Source organism: Mobula birostris, unplaced genomic scaffold (genome assembly GCF_030028105.1).
Source record: "Mobula birostris isolate sMobBir1 unplaced genomic scaffold, sMobBir1.hap1 scaffold_619, whole genome shotgun sequence".
Lineage (NCBI taxonomy): Eukaryota > Metazoa > Chordata > Chondrichthyes > Myliobatiformes > Myliobatidae > Mobula > Mobula birostris.
In genome coordinates, this window is record NW_027278339.1 from 191,982 (window position 1) to 216,931 (window position 24,950).

Genomic DNA, 24,950 nt, shown 5'->3' on the forward strand with positions numbered 1-24,950 from the left:
CTGTTCTCTATCTGCACACTGACAGATGTCTGCGCCACCATTCCATTGCGGCTGATTTAGTATCCCTCTCTCCCTTTCTCCTTCTCCTGGCTAATCGACAATGCACCAGCCTCTGCTTTAAATATACTCAATGACTTGGCCTCAGCAGGCACTGAATTCCACGGATATTTGTGATATCTGTAAACTGACCGGTGTCTCTCAGGGGGAGATCTGTACATTGACCAGTGTCTCTCAGTCCGTCTCTCTCAAGGGAGATCTGTCTACTGACCAGTCTCTCCCAGTCCATCTCTCTCAGGGGAGATCTGTCCACTGACCAGTCTCTCTCAGTCCCTGTCTCCCAAGGGAGATCTGTACACTGACCTGTGTAGGGCAGGGAAGATCCGTACACTGACCAGTGTCTCTCAGGGGAGATCTGTCTACTGATCAGTGTCTCTCAGTCCCTGTCTCCCAGGGGAGATCTGTACACTGACTGGTGTCTCTCAGGGGGAGATCTGTACACTGACCAGTGTCTCTCAGGGGAGATCTGTCTACTGACCAGTCTCTCTCAGTCCCTGTCTCCCAGGGGAGATCTGTACACTGACTGGTGTCTCTCAGGGAGAGATCTGTACACTGACCAGTGTCTCTCAGGGAGATTTGTCCACTGACCAGTCTCTCTCAGTCCCTGTCTCCCAGGGGAGATCTGTACACTGACTGGTGTCTCTCAGTTCCCCTCTCGCCCCCTCTCTCTCTCTCTTTCCTGCTCTCGCTCACTGCCATCCTGCCTCTCTTTACCGTATCCCCACACAGTGGGAGCACGGAGCGTGCTCGGTACTCATCTCAGCATCGGTCCCGGAGGCGGAGGAAGAGGAGCGGGAACCGACGGCGAGGGCGGACGCGCGGCCGGCGCACTCGTCACAGGGACCACCGTGGGCGACACCGAAGGGAGCGGACGAGGCACAGGTGGGAAGAGCCGCTCCGCAGCCACCCTGACATTCGCCCCCCACCCCCCTCCCCGGGCGATTCCACACCTCACCTCTGCTGCCCACCTCTTGCAGGCACCACGCATCGCACAGCCGGAGCCCGAGGTTTAGCAGGAGCAGGAGCAGAAGCAGGAGCACTCGCTACAGATCCAGGAGCATCAGCAGGTGAAAATCCCAGTCAAATGAGCGAACGGTGGCTCCGGCTCCGGCTGCAGAGCCGTGCCTGGACCACACGCGCTTGCCCCGGTTTAGAAATCCGGCGTCTGGCTCCCAAAGCAGGGTCACGGAATTCAGCTGGCTGGTCCCCTGCGGAACGAGGAACAGGGAGGGGAGGTCACAGAGATAGGGTGGTGTGTAGGGAGAGGGTGTCTCAAGTGGGGTCGAAGGGGCAGGGAGACGGAGAGAAATGTATGGAAAGGGTCACGGCGACAGGAGAGGCGGAATGGAAGGGGGTGCGGGGAAGGGTGGTGTCACTGAGCAGGGGCTGACGGAGAGGGTGCTCCGATTCTCCCTCACAGTGCCTCTCTCTCTCGAACAGGGACCGTGTGTACGGACGCACTCTAGAAGAGCGAGATGCGTGCACCGTTCTCTGCTTACAACTCTCAGGACAGATCCGTCCCGGGCATCTGGAACGTTTCTTCTCCTCCGTCGGAAAGGTCAGGAATAGTGATGTGTGATAAGACGGTGTGGAGGGAGCTTCACTCTGTGTCTGACCCGGGAGTGTGTGATGGGACGGTGTGGAGGGAGCTTCACTCTGTGTTTGACCCCGGGAGTGTGTGATGGGATGGTGTGGAGGGAGCTTCACTCTGTGTCTGACCCCGGGAGTGTGTGATGGGACGGTGTGGAGGGAGCTTCACTCTGTGTCTGACCCCGGGAGTGTGTGACGGGACGGTGTGGAGGGAGTTTCACTCTGTGTCTGACCCCGGGAGTGTGTGACGGGACGGTGTGGAGGGAGTTTCACTCTGTGTCTGACCCCGGGAGTGTGTGACGGGACGGTGTGGAGGGAGCTTCACTCTGTGTCTGACCCCGGAGTGTGTGACGGGACGGTGTGGAGGGAGCTTCACTCTGTGTCTGACCCCGGGAGTGTGTGATGGGACGGTGTGGAGGGAGATTCACTCTGTGTCTGACCCCGGGAGTGTGTGATGGGGGAGGACGTTAACGCCTTGGGTCTCTGGCAGGTCCGTGACGTGAAGATCATCTCGGACCGCAGCTCCCGGCGATCGAAGGGCATTGCGTATGTGGAGTTTTACAGTATGGACAGCGTCCCGCAGGCAATCAGTCTCTCCGGAACAAAATTATTAGGAGTCCCCATCATCATTCAGGCATCCCAGGTAGGGAGGGCGTGGGGCAGCGAGCACGGTGGGACGGGGAGGCTGAGTGGGTGCGGGGGGGGGGTGCTTGACGAAGGAAGGAGTTTCACGGGATACGGGTGGGGGACGGTGACGGTATCTTCCGGTACACCCTGAGCCAGGCTGACTGACCACCTACTTCCCTCTCCCCACCGCCAGGCAGAGAAGAACCGTCCAGACCCCGGGGTCGGACACCCGCAGATTGCGGGAGATGGTCCGCTCAGGCTCTACGTGGGATCGCTCCATGCCAACATCACCCAGGACATGCTGAGGGCAATCTTCACGCCCTTCGGCAAGGTGGGAGCTCCCCTCCTCCTGACCTATTCCCTGCCACCTTCTCCCCCGTTCCCTCTCTGTCCACCTCAGTCCCCCGTTCACACCCCTCTGCTCCTCTCCCTCCCCTCTTCGGTAGCGTGTCCCTCTCTACCCTCAAACCGCCTCCCTTCCGTCTCCGCTCTCTCTTCCCCCTCCGTCATCTCTCCTCCTCCTTCTCTTCCCTCACAGTTACCCACTGATTCTCCCACCGCCTCTAACCCTACAGATTGACAGTCTGCACCTGATTAAGGACCCACAGACCGGAATTTCCAAGGGATACGGGTTCGTCACGGTGAGTGTCCCCCCTCACACCCCGCAGCACTGGGAACTCCCCTCACCTCTCCATCCTATATCCCTCACACCACCCTCCCTCCATCCTCACCCCGCTCACCGTCCATCTCCCCCAACTCTCAGTCGCTACCGCCCCTCTGCCAACCCCACTTCGTTTCGCCGCCACCACACGGGCCCCTGATTCTTTCCGACGGGTGGGAGGGGAGGCGAGGGGTGAGACAAGCGGCCTGAACCTTCTCCCTTCCTCCCGCCTCCCCGCGGAGCAGTTTGCCGATTCGGAGTGTGCGCGGCGGGCTCTGCAGCAGCTGCAGGGCTTCGAGCTGGCGGGGAAGCCGCTGAGGCTGAGCCCGGTGACGGATCGCTGGGAGCCGGACCCCGCCGCCTCCGTCCTGGACACCGAGGACACGGAGCGCCCCGGGATCAGCTTGGGACCCAGCAGTCGTCTCCAGCTGATGGCTCGCCTCGCTAAGGGTAGGCCTGGTCTGCTCGACGGAGCGGGTGGAGGGGGGAACGAGTTCCGGGGCTAATCCGGCGGTTCAGAGCGTTTATGTAACGAAAGATTCCCGATAGTGGATTACATCTGATCCAGGGGATCTTTCTGTATAATAGAATAACAGATCTCCGGCCATAGGTTACAGATTGGGATCTGATCCAGGGGTTCAGGGGTTTATATATAGAATGACAGATCCCCGGGAGTGGGTTACAGGATGGGATCTGATCCAGGGGTTCAGAGGTTTATATAGAGAATAACAGATCCCCGGGAGTGGGTTACAAGCTGGATCTGGTCCAGGAGTTCGGGGGGTTGTATATAGAATGACAGATCCCCGGGCGTGGATTACAGGATGGGATCTGATCCAGGAGTTCGTGGATGTATATATAGAATGACAGATCCCCGGGAGTGGGTTACAGGCTGCAATCCGATCCCGGTATTTGAGGGGTTTATATGTAGAATAACAGATCTCTGGGAGTGGATTACAGACTGGGATCTGATCCAGGGGTTCGGGGTTTATATAGAGAATAACAGATCCCTGGGAGTGGGTTACAGGCTGGGATCCGATCCAGGGGTTCAGGGGGTTTATATATAGAATAACAGATCCCCGGGAGTGGGTTACAGGCTGGGATCTGATCCAGGGGTTTGGGGGTTTATTTATAGAATAATAGATCCCCGGGAGTGGGTTTACAGGCTGGGATCTGATCCAGGAGTTCAGGGGGTTTATCTGTCAAATAACAGATCCCTGGGAGTGGGTTACAGGCTGGGATCTGATCCAGGGTTCAGGGGTTTATATAGAGAATAACTAATGCCTGGGAGTGGATTACAGGCTGGGATCTGATCCAGGGGTACGGTGGTTTATATATAGAATAACAGATGCCCGGGAGTGGGTTACAGGCTGGGATCCGATCCAGTGATTCGGGGCTTGTAGTATGAGCGATCTGAACCCTTGATTTCAGCTTTCCCCCTCTCGCTCCCCAGGATCCGGACTGGAAATTCCGCCGGCCACACAGGCCGCTCTCCAGCTCCAGAACATCTACCCCTTCGGGATCCTAATGCCGACGGCCGCAGGTGAGGGCTCTACTGGGCTACCCAGGACAGGACAGGGCGGAACGGGGGCTGGGGGGCTTGTGGGGTGGGGAGGGAAATCTGCTGGGACCCCAGGCTCTGTCTTTATCGAGACTCGACTGGGCCGGTCCGGTCCAGCTGGATCCTGTCTCCCGTCGGCCAATACAATCGTCCCAGCCACAGTACCATGGCAACTTGTCTTCGCCCATGGAAGTAGGACTGACGAAGCCCGTCACCATGGCAACAGGAGTGAGTCAACAGAGCCCCCGACAGTCTGTTACCATAGAAACGGGAGGGAGCACCAAGCAGCCCCCAAGCACCGGAGTTGGTCTGCGTGTCCCAGCGAGTGACGTCCAACGCAAACCCGTTACCATGGAAACTGCTGATGGCCCAGATCAAAGCCTGTTCCTGCGGCAACCAGATGGCCCGTCATGCCCCCATCGCCATAGCAACGGGATTGGGCCCAAGAATCGACGGGAGAGGGAGGGAGATGGGGAAGGTGAGAGTGGGGAGGAGGACTGGGGGCGTTTGAAGGGAGAAGGGGTAGGGTCAATGGCGAGGGGACTGGGATGACCGGCCCTTGATATATCCTTTCTGCCTCCTACATCCAGGCCCCACCCTGACCCAGAGTCTCCCCGGGACCACCCCGGGCTGAGAGGGACCAGAACGTGGATGGGACCGGGCGAGTGAAGAAGGAGCACATCACAAGCCCGTTCAACTCTGGGTCTCCTGAGAGAGTGTCCCAGTGGAGAATTACTGACCCACACTCGACACGGGACGATCCCCATCTACAGAGTGAAGCTCCCTCCGCACCGTCCCGTTAGTCACAGAGTGAAGCTCCCTCCGCACCGACCCGTCAGTCAGAGAAACGCTCCCTCCGCACCGTCCCGTCAGTCACAGAGTGAAGCTCCCTCCGCACCGTCCCGTCAGTCACAGAGTGAAGCTCCCTCCGCACCGACCCGTCAGTCAGAGAAACGCTCCTCCGCACCGTCCCGTCAGTCACAGAGTGACGCTCCCTCCGCACCGTCCTGTCAAAGAGTGACGCTCCCTCCACACCGACCCGTCAGTCACAGAGTGACGCTCCCTCCGCACCGTCCCGTCAATCACAGAGAAACGCTCCCTCCACACCGTCCCGTCAGACACAGAGTGAAGCTCCCTCCGCACCGACCCGTCAGTCACAGAGTGAAGCTCCCTCCTCACCGTCCTGTCAAAGAGTGACGCTCCCTCCACACCGACCCGTCAGTGACAGAGTGACGCTCCCTCCGCACCGACCCGTCAGTCACAGAGTGACGCTCTCTCCACGTGTTACTTGAGAGATTATTGAACGTATTTGCCAGCGGTCAGTGACTGGACAAGGAGCACTGGTGATCTCTTTGAAATAAAGTGCGTACAGGAGTACAGTATCAGACTGAGCCTGGTCAATGTGATGTGTTTACAGTGACACATGGGGGGGGGGGGAGGGTGCAAAACGAAGAGTGGGGAGGAAGGATATGGGGGAGGGTGCTCTGGTTGGTGAGAGAGCCCGGAGGGGTAGAGGGATTGCGGGATGCAGCGGGTGGGGGTTAATAACAGGAGGACAGGGGTGAGTGACCCTGCGTTGAGGCTGTTGGGACTCCTGTTACAATAATGACCACAACACCACTGTACAGAGTTTGCTGATGGCTTTATTCTACAGAAATTTTACACAGGTTTCCAGAACATTCTCAGCAGAGTTCATTCCTCAGCCAACAGTTTCTGTAAGAGAGATTCTCAGAATTAGATAGAATCACGGATTCCACGTCCCATCACACACTCCCGGGGTCACAGAGTGAAACTCCCTCCACATCGTCCCATCACACACTCCCGGGGTCAGACACAGAGTGAAACTCCCTCCACACCGTCCCATCACACACTCCCGGGGTCACAGAGTGAATCTCCCTCCACACTGTCCCATCACACACTCCCGGGGTCAGACACAGAGTGAATCTCCCTCCACACCGTCCCATCACACACTCCCGGGGTCAGACACAGAGTGAATCTCCCTCCACACCGTCCCAGCACACACTCCTGGGGTCAGACACAGAGTGAAACTCCCTCCACACCGTCCCATCACACACTCCCGGGGTCAGACACAGAGTGAAACTCCCTCCACACTGTCCCATCACACACTCCCGGGGTCAGAGACAGAGTGAAACTCCCTCCACACTGTCCCATCACACACTCCCGGGGTCAGAGACAGAGTGAAACTCCCTCCACACCGTCCCATCACACACTCCCGGGGTCAGACACAGAGTGAATCTCCCTCCACACCGTCCCAGCACACACTCCTGGGGTCAGACACAGAGTGAAACTCCCTCCACACCGTCCCATCACACACTCCCGGGGTCAGACACAGAGTGAAACTCCCTCCACACTGTCCCATCACACACTCCCGGGGTCAGAGACAGAGTGAAACTCCCTCCACACCGTCCCATCACACACTCCAGGGACACGGGACCATGTTACCTTGCTGCCAACATCGCGGGTCTTGGCTCTCAGCTTGTTGACCTGACTTTCTGCGATATCTGCTCTCTCCTCTGCTTCATCCAGCTCATGCTGAAGTTTCCGGAACTTCGCCAGGTTTGTGTTAGACTGTTCCTCCTGTGGGAACCGAGACGGGGAGCTGTCAGTGTCAGGGGACAGTGAGGGATGTCAGGGACGCGGTCACAGAGATGGGGAGGGTGGTCACAGAGCGAGGGGGGTGGTTACAGAGACAGGAAGGGGTGCATCAGGGATCACGGAGATAGGGAAGGGCGAGGTGTGTCACGTACTGCCTCCTCCGCTGATCTCTTGTAGGCTTTGACCTTGAGCTGGAGCTTATCCACCAGGTCCTGCAGCCGGATGTTGTTCTTCCGGTCCTCCTCAGTCTGGGAGTTGGGGGTGGTGATGGGGAGGGCAACGGGAGGAGGGAGGGGGTGATGATGTGTGTGAGGGAGAAAAACAGATAGAGAGGTTACCAGAGTGAGAACAGGAGTGAATACTGTACAGAATCCCTCCCTCCCCAGATCCCCCTGCCTCATTTTCCTCTCCTCCCTCAGCTTCCTCTCCTCCCTCCTTACTGCACCAGATCCCCTCCCCTCCTCCCTCCTTACTTCAGCAGTTTCCCCTCCCCTCCTCCCACCCAGATCCTACCCCCGGTCACCTCAGTTCCCTTCCTCGTTCCCCCTGCTCCTCTCTCCACAGGGGGAGCGGGGTTGGAGTCTGGGAGGGAGGAATATCTCCAGTGACATCTGTTGATGCTCCTACCCATCTTCCCCTCATTTCCCAGGTTCCACACTCACCAGGAGCCCCTACCCCCACCTCGAAGACTTGAGGGTGTCAGAGGGTGTGTGATCCTATGGGGAGGGGGTGGGGGATTAAAACAACGCACCTCCTGAGACCCCAGGATTCTCTACCCCCCACATAAGAGGGACAGCCTCTGTCTGTTACCCAGGAGGAGGCTGCCCCTCAGAACCCCCTCCCGCCTCACCTGGTAGGTCAGTTCCTTGATCCGCCTCTCAAACTTGCGGGCCCCTTTCACTGCCTCCGAGCATCTCCTCTGCTCTGCCTCCAGCTCGTTCTCCAGTTCCCGGACCTGACGGACACAGGGGGGACAAACGGGGAGAGTCAGACATTAGCTGGGCACGCAATCGGCTTGATGGCCGAAAGCAGGAGGGTGAAGGCGGGAGGTCGCCTCGCTGACTGGAGGCCCGTGACCAATGGTGTCAGAACACAGAAAACTACAAATCATTTTAACCTACTCCACGATCAATCTAACCCCTCGCTCCTGCATTGCGCTGCCTTTTTGTCTCATCCATGTGCCTGTTTAAGAGTTTCTTAAATGTCCCTAACATATCTGCCTCTACCACCACCCCTGGCACCCTCTACACATGAAAAACATCCCCCCATACTGCCCTCCTGGGTGGTGGGGTGGAGATACGTCTCTACCAAAGGAGGTGTAAGGCTCTCCTTCCCTCTGCCAGGCTGCAGGTCACCTTTGGGCAGGGTGTAGCACCTGCTTAGCCCCACGATCAGGGTCCGGTGAAGCCATGGGGCAGGTGGGTGTACGAGCAGCCAGTGCAGATCACAAGTCCTGGTTGTGCAACCACTGACGCCAGGCAGACAATCTCTGAACAGTTTTGATAATGGCTGGGGTCACTCGTCTTGTAAAGTCACTGCCCAGAGGAAGGCAATGGCAAACCACTTATGCAGAATAATGTGCCAAGAACAATCACAGTCATGGAAAAACCAGGATCGCCCAGGTCATACAACATGACGCATAATAATACTTCCCTCCAATCACTTTCAAATTGCCTCATATTGGGTATTCCACCCTGTGGAAAAAAGGCGCTGGCTGTCAACTCAATGCCTCTTATCACCTTGTATAGTTCTATCAAGTTATCTCTCATCCTCCTTCACTCCAGAGAGAGGAGTCCCATCTACTTCAGCCTATTGCGATAAGACATGCTCTCTGATCCAGAATCTCCTCTGCACCCTCTCTAGAGCTTCCACATCCTTCCTATAACAAGGCAACCAACTCTAACCAGAGTTTTACAGAGCAGCAACATTACCTCGCAGCTTTGGAACCCAGTCTCCTGACTAATGAAGGCCACATAGCACAGGCCTTCCCAACCATCCTATCAGATTGTGGGCAGTAGCTGTGCTCTACATGGAGCTCACAGTAAAGCCTTTGCTGAGGTCCCACATGGCCGGCTGCTCTGAAAGGTTCAGTCACAGGGGAGCCCGACAACTGGACACACAACGGGCTCGATGGAAGGAATCAGAGGGAGAGGGTGGGAGGTTGTTTCTCGGACTGGAGACCCCGTGACTAACGGTGTTCCCCAGGGTTCGGGGCTGGGCCCATTGCTGTTTGTCATCTGTACGAGCAGGTACAAGGCAGGGTTAGTGAGTTTGTTATCTGTACGAGCAGGCACAAGGCAGGGTTAGTGAGTTTGTCATCTGTACGAGCAGGTACAAGGCAGGGTTAGTGAGTTTGTTATCTGTACGAGCAGGCACAAGGCAGGGTTAGTAAGTTTGTTATCTGTACGAGCAGGTACAAGGCAGGGTTAGTGAGTTTGTTATCTGTACGAGCAGCTACAAGGCAGGGTTAGTAAGTTTGTTATCTGTACGAGCAGGTACAAAGCAGGGTTAGTAAGTTTGTCATCTGTACGAGCAGGCACAAGGCAGGGTTAGTAAGTTTGTTATCTGTACGAGCAGGTACAAGGCAGGGTTAGTAAGTTTGTCATCTGTACGAGCAGGTACAAGGCAGGGTTAGTAAGTTTGTCATCTGTACGAGCAGGTACAAGGCAGGGTTAGTAAGTTTGTCATCTGTACGAGCAGGTACAAGGCAGGGTTAGTAAGTTTGTCATCTGTACGAGCAGGTACAAGGCAGGGTTAGTAAGTTTGTTATCTGTACGAGCAGCTACAAGGCAGGGTTAGTAAGTTTGTCATCTGTACGAGCAGGTACAAGGCAGGGTTAGTAAGTTTGTCATCTGTACGAGCAGGTACAAGGCAGGGTTAGTAAGTTTGTTATCTGTACGAGCAGGTACAAGGCAGGGTTAGTAAGTTTGTTATCTGTATGAGCAGCTACAAGGCAGGGTTAGTAAGTTTGTTATCTGTACGAGCAGGTACAAGGCAGGGTTAGTAAGTTTGTCATCTGTACGAGCAGGTACAAGGCAGGGTTAGTAAGTTTGTCATCTGTACGAGCAGGTACAAGGCAGGGTTAGTAAGTTTGCGGACGACACTACAATGGGTGCTGTCGTTGATAGTGAAGATGGTTATCAGGATTTACAGCGGGACATTAATCGGCTGGGTCAGTGGGTCGGGGAATGGCAAATGGAGCTTAATTTGGATAAGTACGAGGTATTGCACTTTGGGCAGACAAATGGGTCGGGGGGCAGGACTTCCACAGTGAATGGCAGGGACCTGGGGTGTGTCGTAGAACAGAGGACCCAGGGGTACAGGTACTTGGTTCCCTGAAAGTGGAGTCACAGGTAGACAGGGGGTGACGGTGCTGGCCTACATCGGTCAGGGCACTGAGAACTGGAGTTGGGATGTAGTGCTGGGCTTGTACGAGCTGTTGGTGAGACTGCACTTGTGTTCAGTTTTGGTCGCCCTGCTGTAGGAAAGATGCCGTTGAGCCGGAGAGAGAGCAGAGGGAGATTTATGAGAATGCTGCTGGACTGATTTACGGAGACAGAGGGAGGGCAGTTTGCTGGAGAGAGAGCAGAGGGAGATTTATGAGAATGCTGCTGGACTGACTTACGGAGACAGAGGGAGGGCAGTTTGCTGGAGAGAGAGCAGAGGGAGATTTATGAGAATGCTGCTGGACTGATTTACGGAGAGAGGGAGGGCATTTTGCAGGTTTATTCCCTGGGCCGTAGGAGACTGAGGGGCAAAGATAGAATGAAGGCCTGCCACCTTTTTCTGAGGGTTGGGAATCAAGAACCAGGGGGCACGAGTGAGAGGGGAGAGAGTTAATAGGGACCCGAGGGGAAACTTTTCTCACAGAGGGTGGTCTGCCCATGGATTGAGCCGAGTTGTGGCAGGTTTAGAAAGTCACTTGGATAGGAAAGGGTTAGAGGGAGAACACGGGCAGAGGAGACTGGCTCGGACAGCGCACAGGCACCGTTACCAACCCCAGCACCTCGGGAGGTTTGCGGAGAGGGGCTCTCCTGTCCTCACCCGAGTCTCCAGTTTCTGGATCTGCTTCTTGCCGCCCTTCATGGCGATCTGCTCGGCCTCGTCCAGCCGGTGTTGCAGGTCCTTGATGGTCTGCTCCATGTTCTTCTTCATACGCTCCAGGTGGGCACTCGTGTCCTGCTCCTTCTTCAGCTCCTCCGCCATCATGGCCGCCTGGTGCAGGGACAGAGACGGGGACAGTTCAGGGGCGGGTGCCTGGTGCAGCCCCCTCCCACCGGCTAACCACCCTTCCCAGGCAGCTGCTCCCCGACCAGACCCCGTGCTGATTTTCTTTGCCTCTCTCTCTACACCTACCAGACCGAAGATTCCCCCGTCTACAACTTCAGGAAGGGGGCGGCGTGCCCACGCCAGTCCACCTCAACGGTGCTGAGGCTGAGAGAGAGTGGAGAGCACCCAGCCCCCAGGAGTGAATCACCACCATGCCGAGCTGGCCCAACCACCCCTGGATGTCACAGCAAGAAAGCTCCACCAGCACCTCTACTTCCTCGGGAAGCTGAAGAAATTCAGCGTGTCGCCATGAACTTACCAATATTTAATCCATTCACCCCCTCCCCCTCACCATCAGGTTTTCCCAACGGTCCATGAGCACCACACCTCAGTATTCCTTTCTATTGCACGATTTCTTTTTTTGTCATTTATAGTAATTTTATGTCTTTGCCCTGTCTCAAGACAACAGGGCGCAGGTGGTGAGGTGGCATCAATCACCGAAGAACTTCACCATCTGCCACCTGCCCTCCCCTCACTGCCAGCGTTGGCGAGGAGGTACGGGAGCACGAAGAGCCACACTCAGCCACTCAGGAACAGCTCCTTCCCCTCCTCTGTGAACGGCCCATGAGCACTCTTTCATTATTCCTTATCTGCACACTGCTGGTTTTTATAATCTCCACTAATTTTACACCTCGCACTGTACTGCTGCCCACAAAACAGCCGGAAAGCACCTAACGCCAGGCTCAAGGGCTGCTTCTACCCCACCGTTACAAGATGCCTGAATGGTCCCCCCGTACAACCCTTGACCTCACCATCTCCTTCACCGTGACCTTGCACCTTATTGACTGCTGCATGTTATTCAGCAGCCTCTCAGCGCAGTCACGGACGGGACGACCCGGCTAGGTGGCAGGAACACAGAAGATTGGACAGCTTCCACTATCAGATCCCCTCTTGCAGTCAGACGGGTGCTTGGCCTCACAATCAACAACCCCACCCACTGACTGCTTTATTATTTCCTGTTCTCACATTCTGCACGGCCTCGTGTCACTTTATGGACACGTAATAAATCTCCGTATATAAGCTATCGCATGCATTTATATTTATTGTGCCTTTTATCTTACTCTGCTTTTTTCTGTACTGCACCAGATCTGGAGTAACAATTATTTTGTTCTCCTTTACACTTCTGTACTGGAAATGACATTAACCGATCTTGAATCTTGAGTCTCCCTCGTTGTGGCCCCTGCTCCTTACTGTCTGCCTGAACTGCACTCTCCCAGTTTCTACTGCACTCTGTTCTGCATTGTTACTGCTTTTCCTTGTGCTAGCTCTGTATGAAAAGTACGCAAGACAGATTTTTCACTGCATTTTGGGACCTTTCTCAATAATCAGCCAACTCCAATCCCTGATCAATTTACCCGATCAGACCCGAACAGGTTGATTTACTCAATGCTCGGACTGGGAACTGGGGCTTTTAAATTCCTCAGGGTCTGACTCGATCCTCGGACCAGGCCTGCATTCTCCCAAAGCCCCTCAAGTCCTGGAAATTGCTTCCCAGGCTCGACCCACTCATACGGGGTCAGGTCCCCCATGGCCGGTTATCCCCTCCTCGCCAGCCCCTCCCCACTTCCCCCGCGGGACCGCGCTGGGCCTGGACTCACGTCGGTGACAGCTTTCTTGGCCTTCTCATCCGCGTTGCGGCACTCCTGCAGTGAGTCCTCCACCTCGGCCTGCAGCTGCCCGATGTCGCTCTCCAGCTTCTTTTTCTGGTTGATCAGGCTCGTGTTCTGTTGGGGGGGGTGGGGGGAGCGTCTGTTAGTGTCCACGGCCCAGTCAGGGGCACATCGCAGTCGGCTGGAGGCTCAGGGGTCAGGGGTCGGCCATAGGCTCAGTGGTTCAGGGAGCCTGCGGCGATGGCCAGGGGTCGGAGGTCAGAGGTCACGGGGTGCACGCCCGGGTATGTCACAGTCTCAGAGGTCCAAGGTCGGGTGAGGGTGGGGGGTAAGGTATACAGTGTCATCTGCAGGGCTGGTGGTGGAGGAGCTGTTGGAGGTCAGAGGACGTGGTTACCCATCAGTGTCAGGCACAAGAGCAGGGTCAGATATCAGATGTCAGGGTAGATCAGAGAGGTGTCAAGGGGCTGGGGCAAAGACTTTGGTAAGTTCAGGAGTTGGGTCAGAGGTTGATATTGGGGGTCAAGGGAGTCAAGGCTCGAGGATGTGCTGGCCGAAGGTCAAGGGTCTGGGGCGAAGCCGAGGGGCCGGGGGTTGGGAGTACCTGGGAGTGCAGGAGTTGCACCCTCTCGCTGCTCTCGATCAGCTCGGTCTCGGCCAGCTTGCGCCCGCGCTCTGCCTGTTCCAGCTGTGCCCTCAGCTCCTCCAGCTCGGCCTGGAGCAGGTTTCCCCGTCGCTCAGCCATCGCTGCACTCTCCTTCAGCTCCTCGCTCACTCGCAGTGAGTCATCCAGCTGCAGCTGTATTTCCTGTAGATAGGGGCAGGGTCAGATCCCTCAAAGGGGGTCAGGTCCCTCAAAGGGGGTCAGGTTCCTCATAGGGGTCAGATCCCTCACAGGGGTTCAGGTCCCTCACACGGGGTCAGGTCCCTCACACGGGGTCAGATCCCTCAAAGGGGGTCAGGTCCCTCAAAGGGGGTCAGGTCCCTCGCACGGGGTCAGGTCCCTCGCACGGGGTCAGATCCCTCACACGGGGTCAGATCCCTCGCACGGGGTCAGATCCCTCACACGGGGTCAGGTCTCTCGCACGGGGTCAGGTCCCTCACACGGGGTCAGGTTCCTCACACGGGGTCAGGTCCCTCGCACGGGGTCAGGTCCCTCGCACGGGGTCAGGTCCCTCACAGGGGTTCAGGTCCCTCACATGGGGTCAGGTCCCTCACACGGGGTCAGGTCTCTCGCACGGGGTCAGGTCTCTCGCAGGGCTGGGGGCCCTCACACATGGGTCTGATCCTTCACAAAATGGGGGATCCCTCACACATTGTCAGGTCCCTCACAGGGTGGGGGGGGTAGGATCCCCCACACAGTGGGCGGGGGTTAGATCCCTGACAACAGTGGGGGGGGAGAGGGAGCCCACATTAGAGGTCAGGTCCCTCTCCTGAGGTCAGATTCCTCACACAGAGCGGGAGGATCCCACATACAGGATTAGATCTCTCGCATGGGATTAGATCCCTGTCAGGGAGGGAGGGTCCCACTCACAGGGTCAGGTGCCTCACACGGTGAGGGATCCCTCATCCAGGGTCAGGTGCCCCATGGTGGGTTACCCTTCACGGAGAGGGGGTGCTTCATACAGTCAAATTTCTCACATGGTGGGGGGGGTGATCCCTGACGTGGGGACAGAACCCCCTTAGGCTGGGGTCAGGGCTGGTCGCACTCCTCACAATGATGAGATCCCTCATTGTGGCAATATGATCACCACATGTCGTATGAAGCTCCCTCCCCTGGGGAGCTCCCTCAATCTGGTGGCCTGATCGCGCTCTGCACACTCCTCAATGCTGAGAGCCCTCCCCTTTGTGAGATTCCACACTGTCCCTCCCCGCCGTGCTAGCTCCCCCCTCCTGCGCTGACATCCCTCACCATGATGACAGTCCCCTCATCCCTTCTCCCTGGCTCTGAGCTCGCTCCCCGTTCCCTCCCCCCCCCCCCAGGGAAGCTCAATTCCAGGTGGGCACTCCTCACCGTCCCTCCCCCTGCACGACACTCGCACCTCGAGGAGGATCCTTCATCACCCCTCCCCAGAAAAGAGCTCTCTCTCCCCGCCGTAGAGGCTTCCTCCCCATGTGGAGATCCTTCACTCCCCGTCACTGTGGGGAGCTCCCTCCCCATAAGAAGCATGGACATCCCTCACCACATTTACCCAGCGCTCAGCTTCCTCCTCAACGATGGGGTCCCTGCCCAGAATCATTCCCCCCCCCAGCACCACAGGGAAGCTCCCTCACTGTGTGGAGACCACTCACCGCCCCTCTCCGTGTGGAGATCCCTCAAAGCTCCTCCCCCGACTCTCCTGGGGGAGAGACCCTCATTGAATGGACTCCTCACGGTCCCCTGTCTGGCAGGAAGCTCCCTCCTAGGATGAGGCTCCCTCATCTGGACACTCAGCAGTGTTGTGGAGCTCCCTCCCCGAGTTCTACAGCTGGGAGACGCCGTCCACTGCCCCCCCGTGGGCACAATCCCCCGAGGATGAGATTCCCAGACTGTGAGGAGATTCCTCAGCATCCACCACCCCCGGTGTTGAGTACCCTCCCGGACACTGAGATCTCAGCCCAACACCTTTCCCTCCCTTTCCTGCTGAAGGTCCTCCACCGAGTGGAGAACACTCCCTCACCTTCAGCGAGGCCTGCAGTGTCTTGCTCTGCTTGAGGGCCTCGGCCACCTGGCGGTTGGCCAGGTTCAGCTGCACCTCCATCTCGTTCAGGTCTCCTTCCATCTTCTTCTTCACCCTCAGCGCCTCGTTTCGGCTGCGAGTCTCCGCCTCGAGGGAGCTCTGCAAGGTCTCCACCACCCGCTGCTGGTTCCTCTTCGCCTGCTCCATCTCCTCCTCCTTCTCTGCCACGCGACGCTCCATGTCGGCCTTCAGCTGGTTGTACTCCAGCTGTGCGCGAAGGATCTTCCCCTCCTCGTGCTCCAGGGTGCCCTAAAATCCGGCGTGGGGTCACAGAGTGAAACTCCCTCCACACCGTCCCATCACACACTCCCAGGGTCAGACACAGAGTGAAACTCCCTCCACACCGTCCCATCACACACTCCCGGGGTCAGACACAGAGTGAAACTCTCTCCACACCGTCCCATCACACACTCCCGGGGTCAGACACAGAGTGAAACTCCCTCCACACCGTCCCATCACACACTCCCTGGGCCAGACACAGAGTGAATCTCCCTCCACACCGTCCCATCACACACTCCCTGGGTCAGACACAGAGTGAGGCTCCCTCCACACCGTCCCATCACACACTCCCGGGGTCAGACACAGAGTGAAACTCCCTCCACACCGTCCCATCACACACTCCCTGGGCCAGACACAGAGTGAGGCTCCCTCCACACCGTCCCATCACACACTCCCGGGGTCAGACACAGAGTGAATCTCCCTCCACACCGTCCCATCACACACTCCCAGGGTCAGACACAGAGTGAGGCTCCCTCCACACCGTCCCATCACACACTCCCGGGGTCAGACACAGAGTGAAACTCCCTCCACACCGTCCCATCACACACTCCCGGGGTCAGACACAGAGTGAAACTCCCTCCACACCGTCCCATCACACACTCCCGGGGTCAGACACAGAGTGAATCTCCCTCCACACCGTCCCATCACACACTCCCGGGGTCAGACACAGAGTGAAACTCCCTCCACACCGTCCCATCACACACTCCCGGGGTCAGACACAGAGTGAAACTCCCTCCACACCGTCCCATCACACACTCCCGGGGTCAGACACAGAGTGAACCTCCCTCCACACCGTCCCATCACACACTCCCGGGGTCAGACACAGAGTGAAACTCCCTCCACACCGTCCCATCACACACTCCCGGGGTCAAACACAGAGTGAGGCTCCCTCCACACCGTCCCATCACACACTCCCGGGGTCAGACACAGAGTGAAACTCCCTCCACACCGTCCCATCACACACTCCCGGGGTCAAACACAGAGTGAGGCTCCCTCCACACCGTCCCATCACACACTCCCAGGGTCAGACACAGAGTGAATCTCCCTCCACACCGTCCCATCACACACTCCCAGGGTCAAACACAGAGTGAATCTCCCTCCACACCGTCCCGTCACACACTCCCGTGGTCAGACACAGAGTGAATCTCCATCCACACCGTCCCATCACACACTCCCAGGGTCAAACACAGAGTGAATCTCCCTCCACACTGTCCCATCACACACTCCCGGGGTCAGACACAGAGTGAATCTCCCTCCACACCATCCCATCACACACTCCCGGGGTCAGACACAGAGTGAAACTCCCTCCACACCGTCCCATCACACACTCCCGGGGTCAAACACAGAGTGAGGCTCCCTCCACACCGTCCCATCACACACTCCCAGGGTCAGACACAGAGTGAATCTCCCTCCACACCGTCCCATCACACACTCCCAGGGTCAAACACAGAGTGAATCTCCCTCCACACCGTCCCGTCACACACTCCCGGGGTCAGACACAGAGTGAATCTCCATCCACACCGTCCCATCACACACTCCCAGGGTCAAACACAGAGTGAATCTCCCTCCACACTGTCCCATCACACACTCCCGGGGTCAGACACAGAGTGAATCTCCCTCCACACCATCCCATCACACACTCCCGGGGTCAGACACAGTGTGAACTTGCTCCACACCATCCCATTACACACTGCTGGGGTCAGACACAGAGTGAGACTCCCTCCACACCGTCCCATCACACACTCCCGGGGTCAGACACAGGGTGAAACTCCCTCCACACCGTCCCATCGCACACTCCCGGGGTCAGACACAGAGTGAAACTCCCTCCACACCGTCCCATCACACACTCCCGGGGTCAGACACAGAGTGAAACTCCCTCCACACCGTCCCATCACACACTCCCGGGGTCAGACACAGAGTGAAACTCCCTCCACATGTTCCTATCGCAGCTCCCAGAACAAAGTGAAATTGCGTCTCACCTCTGCCTCTTCCAGTGCCGTCTGCAGTTCCTGCTTCTCCTGATCCAGCTGCTTCCTGATCTTCTCCAGCTCGTGAACACTCTTCCCTCGCTCGCCCAACTGCTCCGTCAGGTCCGAGATCTCCTCTGCCAGCCAAACCCGTCAGCACCGAGTCAGAGAGGGGTGAGGGAGCCCATCAGGGGAGGGGGTGAGGAGGGGCAGAGGGGCGTGGAGGAAGGTAAGTGGGAGGGAATGAGGTTTCTCGCAGAGGGAGGGAGCGTCATCGGAGGGCCGAGGAGGGAGAGAGGGAGCACAGTGGGAGGGGTGGTGGGGAAGGAGAGAGAGAGAGAGAGAGCATTGTGGGGGGGAGCAGTGAGAAGGTTAGAGAGAGTGCCATGGGAGGGGTATTGAGGAGGGATGGAGGGAGAGGGAGCACCGTGGGAGGGGTTGTGTGGAGAACGGGAGAGGGAGGTTCAGCGAGGAACGGAGGGAGCACCGTGGGAGGGGCGGCGAAGCAGGAAGGGCGGGATGGCCCTAGCACTGTACCTTGGAGGATTTTATTCTCCCTCTTGAGCGTCTCCAGGTGGTCGAGGGCCTCCTCGTAGGCGTTCTTGAGTTTGAACAGCTCGGTGCTGAGGGAGCGAGCGTCCTTCTGCGAAGCCTCCAGCTCCGTCTGTGACTCCTCAAACTTCTGCTTCCACTCCGCGAGCAACTGCGGTGAGAGGGAGGACCCAATGATCTCCGGCCGACCCCCGGCATATCTGGCCCTCCCCTACACCGGTGAGACCGGGGAAACACTTTGCTGAGCACCGTCGCTCCGTCTGCCGCAGGAGGCAGAATCTCCCAGTGTCCACCCATTTCATTTGACGTTGCATTCCCATTCCTCCACGCCACGATGAGGGTAAAGTCAGGCTGAAGGGGCAGCACCTCATATTCCATCAGGGCAGTCTCCGGCCTGAAGCCATGAGCGTCCATTTCTCCAGCTTGTGGTAGTTTTGCCCCCTCCTCTCACCTTCGCTGCTTTTCCATTCCCCATCCTGGTTTCCTTCTACTCGCCTGTCCATCTGGTTCCCCTCCTCCTTCCCTTTCTCCCATGACCCACTCTCTTCTCCGATCAGATTCCTTCTTCTCCAGCCCTTTACCTCTTCTGCCTATCACTTCCCAGCTTCTCACTTCATCCCCTCTCCCCCACCCACCTCACCTGGTCTCACCTTTCACCTGCCAGCTTGCACACCTTCCCCACTCCCATACCTTCTTATTTGGCCTCTTTCTTTCCATTCTTAATGACGGGTTTCAGCCCGAAACGTTAACTGTTTATTCCCCTGCAATGATGCTGCCTGACCTGTTGAGATCTTCCAACATTCTGTGATTTGTTCAAGATTCCCAGCATCTGCAGAAACATGCGTTTCTGTGCCTGCAACACACATCAAAGTTGCTGGTGAACGCAGCAGGCCGGGCAGCATCTCTAGGAAGAGATACAGTTGACGTTTCGGGCCGAGAGAGGGTCTTGGCCCGAAACGTCGACTGTACCTCTTCCTAGAGATGCTGCCTGGCCTGCTGCGTTCACCAGCAACTTTGATGTGTGTTGCTTGAATCTCCAGCATCTGCAGAATTCCTCGTGTTTGCGTTTCTGTGCCTGGGCTATTTCACCTTGTGCAATCGGCCTCCAAGTGGCTCCGAGGCATTTTAATCCAGCCCCCCCCACCCCCCCACACCAGCTGTCGTTGAGTCCGTCTCCCCAGGGTCCCGATACCTTGTCGAAGTTCCTCTGCTTCTTGTCGAGGGCGGCGGCGGCGGCGTTCGACCGCTCCACGTCGATCATCAGATCCTCGATCTCGTTTTGCAGCCGGTGCTTAGTCTTCTCCAGCGACGAGCACTTGGCGTTCACCGCCTCCACCTGCTCCTCGGCCTCCTGCAGCCGCTGCGCCAACTTCTTCCTGCAAACGCGCCCAGAGACGGTGAGGGGGCGGCTGGTCCCGCACTTTCCACCTTCTGGCCCCCCACCCCAACCCGCAGGTATAGGAGTCTGAAAGCACGCCCCACCAGGTTCGAGGACAGCCTCTACCCCGCTATCGTGAGACTAATGTACAATCGGATGTCGCCGTCCACCTGCACCAGTTTTTATCAAGGCACCACAGAAGGCGCTCTATGCACAGCTTGTTATAGCGACTGCTCTGCTCAAGAACACAAGAAAGGGCACCTTCTGCCTCAGTAAAGCAGCCAGCCCTCCTCCCACCCCTCTCCCATCAGGCAGAAGATACGAAAGCCTGACAGCAGGTACCACCGGGGTACAGGGACAACTCCAGCCCGCTGTTATAAAACCATTGAACGGATCTCTTGATCTCACGATCTACCTCCTTCTGATCTTGCACCTTGTGGTCTGCCTGCGCTGCACTCTCTCTGAGGCTGTGACACTTTATCCTGCATTCTGTTACTGCTTTACCTTGTCCTACCTCAGCGCACTGTGCAATGGTCTGATCTGCGTGTGGAAGAGTACACAAGGCAAGCCCCTCACTGTATCTCGATGCCTGTGACAGTTTCGATAATTTGCACAAGTGTAACGAAGATCTGCATCTACACATCTCACTCCCTTGGTAAACAACGACCCCCCACCCACCCCCTCCCCCGCCTTTCGCTCATCCCTGTTGGTCTTTGGCCATCTTCTCCGTTGTGCCCCAGGCGCGGTCATTTCTGCCTCTATGGAATGGCACCAAGTTGTCTTTGGCCTTTCTGCCTCCCTGTTGTAAAGCTATTGAATGGTCCCCGAGCACGAGAAGGCGGATTCCTGCCCTCACGGTCTCCCTCGTCGTGAACCTTGCATCTTAACGTCTGCCTGCACGGCACCTTCTCCCTAAGTACACGTGGCAACTGCAGACCGGCTCCAATCCCCTCTCCCCGGCGGAGAACCCTTGGGGTCGGCACAACCTTCTGTTCGTCTTATACACCGCAGGCTGATATAAAAATGAACAAAAGATCTGGCCGGCCCCAGGAAGATAGGCGGGGAGTCCGATCCCAGGACGCACCGATGGGCACCATCCCCATGCCTGGTGCAACACACCCACTCCTGCCACCCCGCTCTCCTACCACCCCCCACCAGGGTCCTGACGACTCCCGGCACGTACTTGGCCTCCTCGAGCTCCTCGGTGCGCTGGATGGCGTCGGTCTCGTACTTGTTCCTCCAGCCCGCCACCTCGGCATTGGCCTTGGAGAGGAGCCGCTGCAGCTCGGCCTTCGCCTCCAGTTCCTCCTCGTACTGCTCCCGCAGCAGCTCGGCGTCGTGGCGGGCCGACTGCATGCCGTGTGCCAGGGCGTTCTTTGCCTGGGGGTGGGGGAAGGAGGGGGTTAGACGGGGAGGGGAGAGGGGAGAGAAAGGGAAGGGTAAAGGGTGGGGAAGAGAGGCTTAAACCTTGGCTCAGACACACAACCCCTCGTGATCAGCCCCCTCCCCCGCTCAGGAGCTGGCAGGCCAATCATCCCCCACAGCCCCCCTTCCCCGAGGACTCCCCGGCCCCTCCTCACCTTCACCTCCTCCTCCAGCTGCCTCTTGAGGTCCTCAACCTGCTGGGTGAATGAGAGCTTGCCCCGGCTCAGCTGGGAGACCAGTGCCTCCTTCTCCTCCAACTGCCGCTGAAGTTCACCTGGGGGTGGGTGGGGGAGAGAGACACGTCAGTCTCCAACCGGGAAAACCCCAGGGGCTGAACGGGTAGATCAGGAAGGCCGCAGGGGGCTGGAGAGCACCCGTCTGAGATATCTGCATCATCGTGAAATGCCTCAACACTGGAGAATGACGAAAGTGGTGCCTTTATTTAACAGTGTCTGCAAAGACAACCCTGGCAACTGTCGACCAGTGGGTCTAACACCCGTGGTAAAGTGAGTTGCTGTGGGGATAAGTTATAAAAGCCTCCAGAAAGTTAGGGGCTAGTCAGAGAGAGTCAGCCCGACGCTGTGCACGTGGAGGATATATATTTGACTGAGGATTTTGGAAGAAGTGACCAAGGGGGTTGAAGAGGGAAGGTGGTAGATGTGGTAAACTTTTCTTTTGTAGTTGCTAAGTTTCTTGTCTTTTGCACATCGGTTGTTTGTCCATCCTGTTGGGTGCGGTCTTTCATTGGTTGGATTGTGTTTCTGGGATTTACCGTGTATGCCCACAAGGGAATGAATCTCAGGGGGTCCTGTCACCAGGAGATGTACCAGAGCTAAGGGACCAAAACGTCAATGAATGGTGGCTCCTGGCTGATGACCCAGGGGCAGTAATGGAGGTGCGGCAGACAGCAATGACAAGCAGGAAACATCTTCCTGTAAATCTCCTTGCACTTTATACATGGAGCTCACAGTAAAGCCTTTGCTGAGGTCCCACATGACCCGCTGCTCTGGAAGGTTCAGTCACAGGGGAGCCGGACAACTAGACACACAACAGGCTCGATGGAAGGAATCAGAGGGAGAGGGTGGGAGGTTGTTTCTCGGACTGGAGACCCCGTGACTAGCGGTGTTCCGTAGGGTTTGGGGCTGGGTCCATTGCTGTTTGTCATCTGTACGAGCAGGTACAAGGCAGGGTTAGTGAGTTTGTTATCTGTACGAGCAGGCACAAGGCAGGGTTAGTAAGTTTGTTATCTGTACGAGCAGGTACAAGGCAGGGTTAGTAAGTTTGTTATCTGTACGAGCAGGTACAAGGCAGGATTAGTAAGTTTGCGGACGACACTACAATGGGTGCTGTCGTTGACAGTGAAGGTGGTTATCAGGATTTACAGAGGGACGTTGATCAGCTGGGTCAGTGGCCGGGGAATGGCAAATGGAGTTTAATTCAGATAAGTACAAGGTGTTGCACTTTGGGCAGACAGATGGGGGCAGGACTTCCACAGTGAACAGCAGGGACAAGGGGAGTGTTGTAGAACAGAGGACCCAGGGGTACAGGTACATGGTTCCCTGAAAGTGGAGTCACAGATAGACGGGGGGGGGGGGGGTGGGGGGTGACAGTGCTGGCTTTCATCGGTCAGGGCACTGAGTACTGGAGTTGGGACGACATGTTGACATGTTGACATGTTGGGGTTGTACTAGACGTTGGTGAGGGCCGCACTTGGGAGTATTGCGTTCAGTTTTGGTCGTCCTGCTGCAGAAATTTGCCATTACGCTGGACAGAGAGCAGAGAAGATTGACAAGGATGTTGCCAGGACTCGAGGGACTGAGTTATGGGGAGAGTTTCAGACGGTAGGGACTTTACTCCTTGGAATGGAGGAGACTGTGGGGTGACCTTATAGAGGTGTACAAAAACCAAAAAACCATGAGGGGCCACAGACACGAGGAATGCCCATCGTCTCTTTCCCCAGGGTGGGGGAATCTAGAACCAGAGGGCACAGGTCTAAGGTGAGAGAGGAGAGATTTAAAAGTCCACGGGATCCAGCCACGCGCCCTACCGTTCTCGGTCTGCAGCTTGGCCTTGCTGGTGGAGATGTCGCTGAGTGCCCTCTGACCCTCCTCGGACTTGGCCCGATACTCGTTCATTTGATCCTCCAGGGATCGGGTTAGCTTCTCCAGGTTTGCCTGCCACAGGGAGGGGACCGAGTTCAAGGGGGGTCCCCAGATTCACCCCGCTCCTCCCCAGGAGACAGCCTCCACACCTCCCTCCTCCCCCTAGTGCACACGACCCACCCATAGCCGATCTCCTCCCCCCGTCTGCGACTGATCCCCGTCTGTGTCTGGCCCTCACATTGTCCACAACTTCAGGAGGGGGGGGACAGCTCACTCGCTCCTCTCTACATCAGGCCTAGAGGCCGACAGCTTCAATTCCCCAGGACGGAACATCACCAGCAGCCTGTCCGGGTCCAATCACAGGGACACCACGGCCAAGAAACTCCACCAGCGCCTCTACTTCCTCAGGAGGTAAAGAAATTTGTCCCTGCTGACCCCTCGCCAATGAATATTGATGCTCCATAGAAAGCATCCAACGGCTGGTACAGCAACTGCTACGCCCCCTGACCGCAAGAAACCGCAGGGACATCACACGAACCAGCCACCTGTCCCCGGGCTCTGTCTGCACTTCCTGCTGCCTTGGTAAAGCAGCCAGAAGAATCGGTTAGCACCCACCCCGGGGATTCGCTCCTTCTCCCCCCCTCCCATCGGGCAGAAGATGCAAAGGCCTGAAAGCACGAACCAGCAGGCCGAAAGGACGGCTCCTATCCCGCCGCTATCAGATTAGCGAACTGCGCCCTCATACGATGAGAGGACATCGTGACGCGTTGTGATCTCTCACCGTACTGTCTGCCTGCAGTGCACTTTCCCTTGTACTGCCGCACTCTATTCTGCATTGTTATTGCTGTACCCGTTCCAGCTCAGAGCACCGTGTGATGCTTTGACCCACGTGGACAGTACGCAAGACAAGACTCTCACTGTATCTTGGTACCTGTGACAGTAATAAATCAATTCACTAACGTCTGTCCCCCATCCTGTCTGTGTCTGCTGTCTGTCTGAATCTCTCCGTCATGTGACCAACGCCCATCCAATTACCCCCCCAGTCGTGTCTGATCCCTGTTGGACTCTCCCCATCTACATCTGATCCTTCCAGTCTAGAACCCATCCCGGTCTACAATGGATCGCCCCGTCCCAGCTGCGCCCGAGCCCCGTCGGACTCTCCCAGTACCTTGGCCTTGGCCAGCTGCTCCATGTTGGAACTGACGTCGTCGAGCTCCAGCTTCAGCTCGCTCTTCTCCTTCTCCAGCTTCTGCTTGACCCGCTGCAGGTTGTCGATCTGCTCGCCCAGCTCGGCCGCCGAGGTCTGCGTGCTTCTTGCGCAGGGCGGCGGCCGTGGCCTCGTGCTGCAGCGTCGCCTCCTCCAGGTCCCGGCCGCAGGCGCAGGTACTCGGCCTCCCGCTTCTTGCTGAGCTCCATCTGGGCCGAGGTGGCGCCGCCGGCCTCCTCCAGCCCGCTCGCTGACCTCCTCCAGCTCCCGGG

General features: G+C 57.2%; 2 protein-coding genes across 2 annotated transcripts in view; one reads left to right on the forward strand and one right to left on the reverse strand.

Annotated features, from left to right (window-relative positions):
* Positions 1-5,863, forward strand: part of LOC140193615 (capping protein, Arp2/3 and myosin-I linker protein 3-like) — a 59,585-nt gene extending 53,722 nt beyond the window's left edge. Inside the window, exons 23-31 of the mRNA XM_072250773.1 lie at positions 787-939; positions 1,035-1,124; positions 1,498-1,615; positions 2,138-2,290; positions 2,468-2,605; positions 2,850-2,915; positions 3,181-3,385; positions 4,386-4,475; positions 5,084-5,863. Of these exons, the coding sequence (XP_072106874.1) occupies positions 787-939; positions 1,035-1,124; positions 1,498-1,615; positions 2,138-2,290; positions 2,468-2,605; positions 2,850-2,915; positions 3,181-3,385; positions 4,386-4,475; positions 5,084-5,127 (1,057 nt within the window). The 3' untranslated portion in view covers positions 5,128-5,863. The remainder of the gene's footprint in view (positions 1-786; positions 940-1,034; positions 1,125-1,497; positions 1,616-2,137; positions 2,291-2,467; positions 2,606-2,849; positions 2,916-3,180; positions 3,386-4,385; positions 4,476-5,083) is intronic.
* Positions 5,864-6,118: 255 nt separating this feature from the next.
* Positions 6,119-24,950, reverse strand: part of LOC140193616 (myosin-7-like) — a gene marked incomplete at its 5' end in the record, with an annotated part of 46,512 nt that continues 27,680 nt past the window's right edge. Inside the window, 18 exon segments of the mRNA XM_072250774.1 lie at positions 6,119-6,206; positions 6,957-7,091; positions 7,262-7,357; positions 7,960-8,064; positions 11,154-11,324; positions 13,037-13,162; positions 13,653-13,856; positions 15,709-16,017; positions 18,027-18,151; positions 18,552-18,717; positions 19,759-19,942; positions 21,128-21,324; positions 21,525-21,643; positions 23,417-23,543; positions 24,640-24,771; positions 24,773-24,841; positions 24,843-24,920; positions 24,922-24,942. Coding sequence (XP_072106875.1) covers positions 6,186-6,206; positions 6,957-7,091; positions 7,262-7,357; positions 7,960-8,064; positions 11,154-11,324; positions 13,037-13,162; positions 13,653-13,856; positions 15,709-16,017; positions 18,027-18,151; positions 18,552-18,717; positions 19,759-19,942; positions 21,128-21,324; positions 21,525-21,643; positions 23,417-23,543; positions 24,640-24,771; positions 24,773-24,841; positions 24,843-24,920; positions 24,922-24,942 — 2,385 coding nt within the window.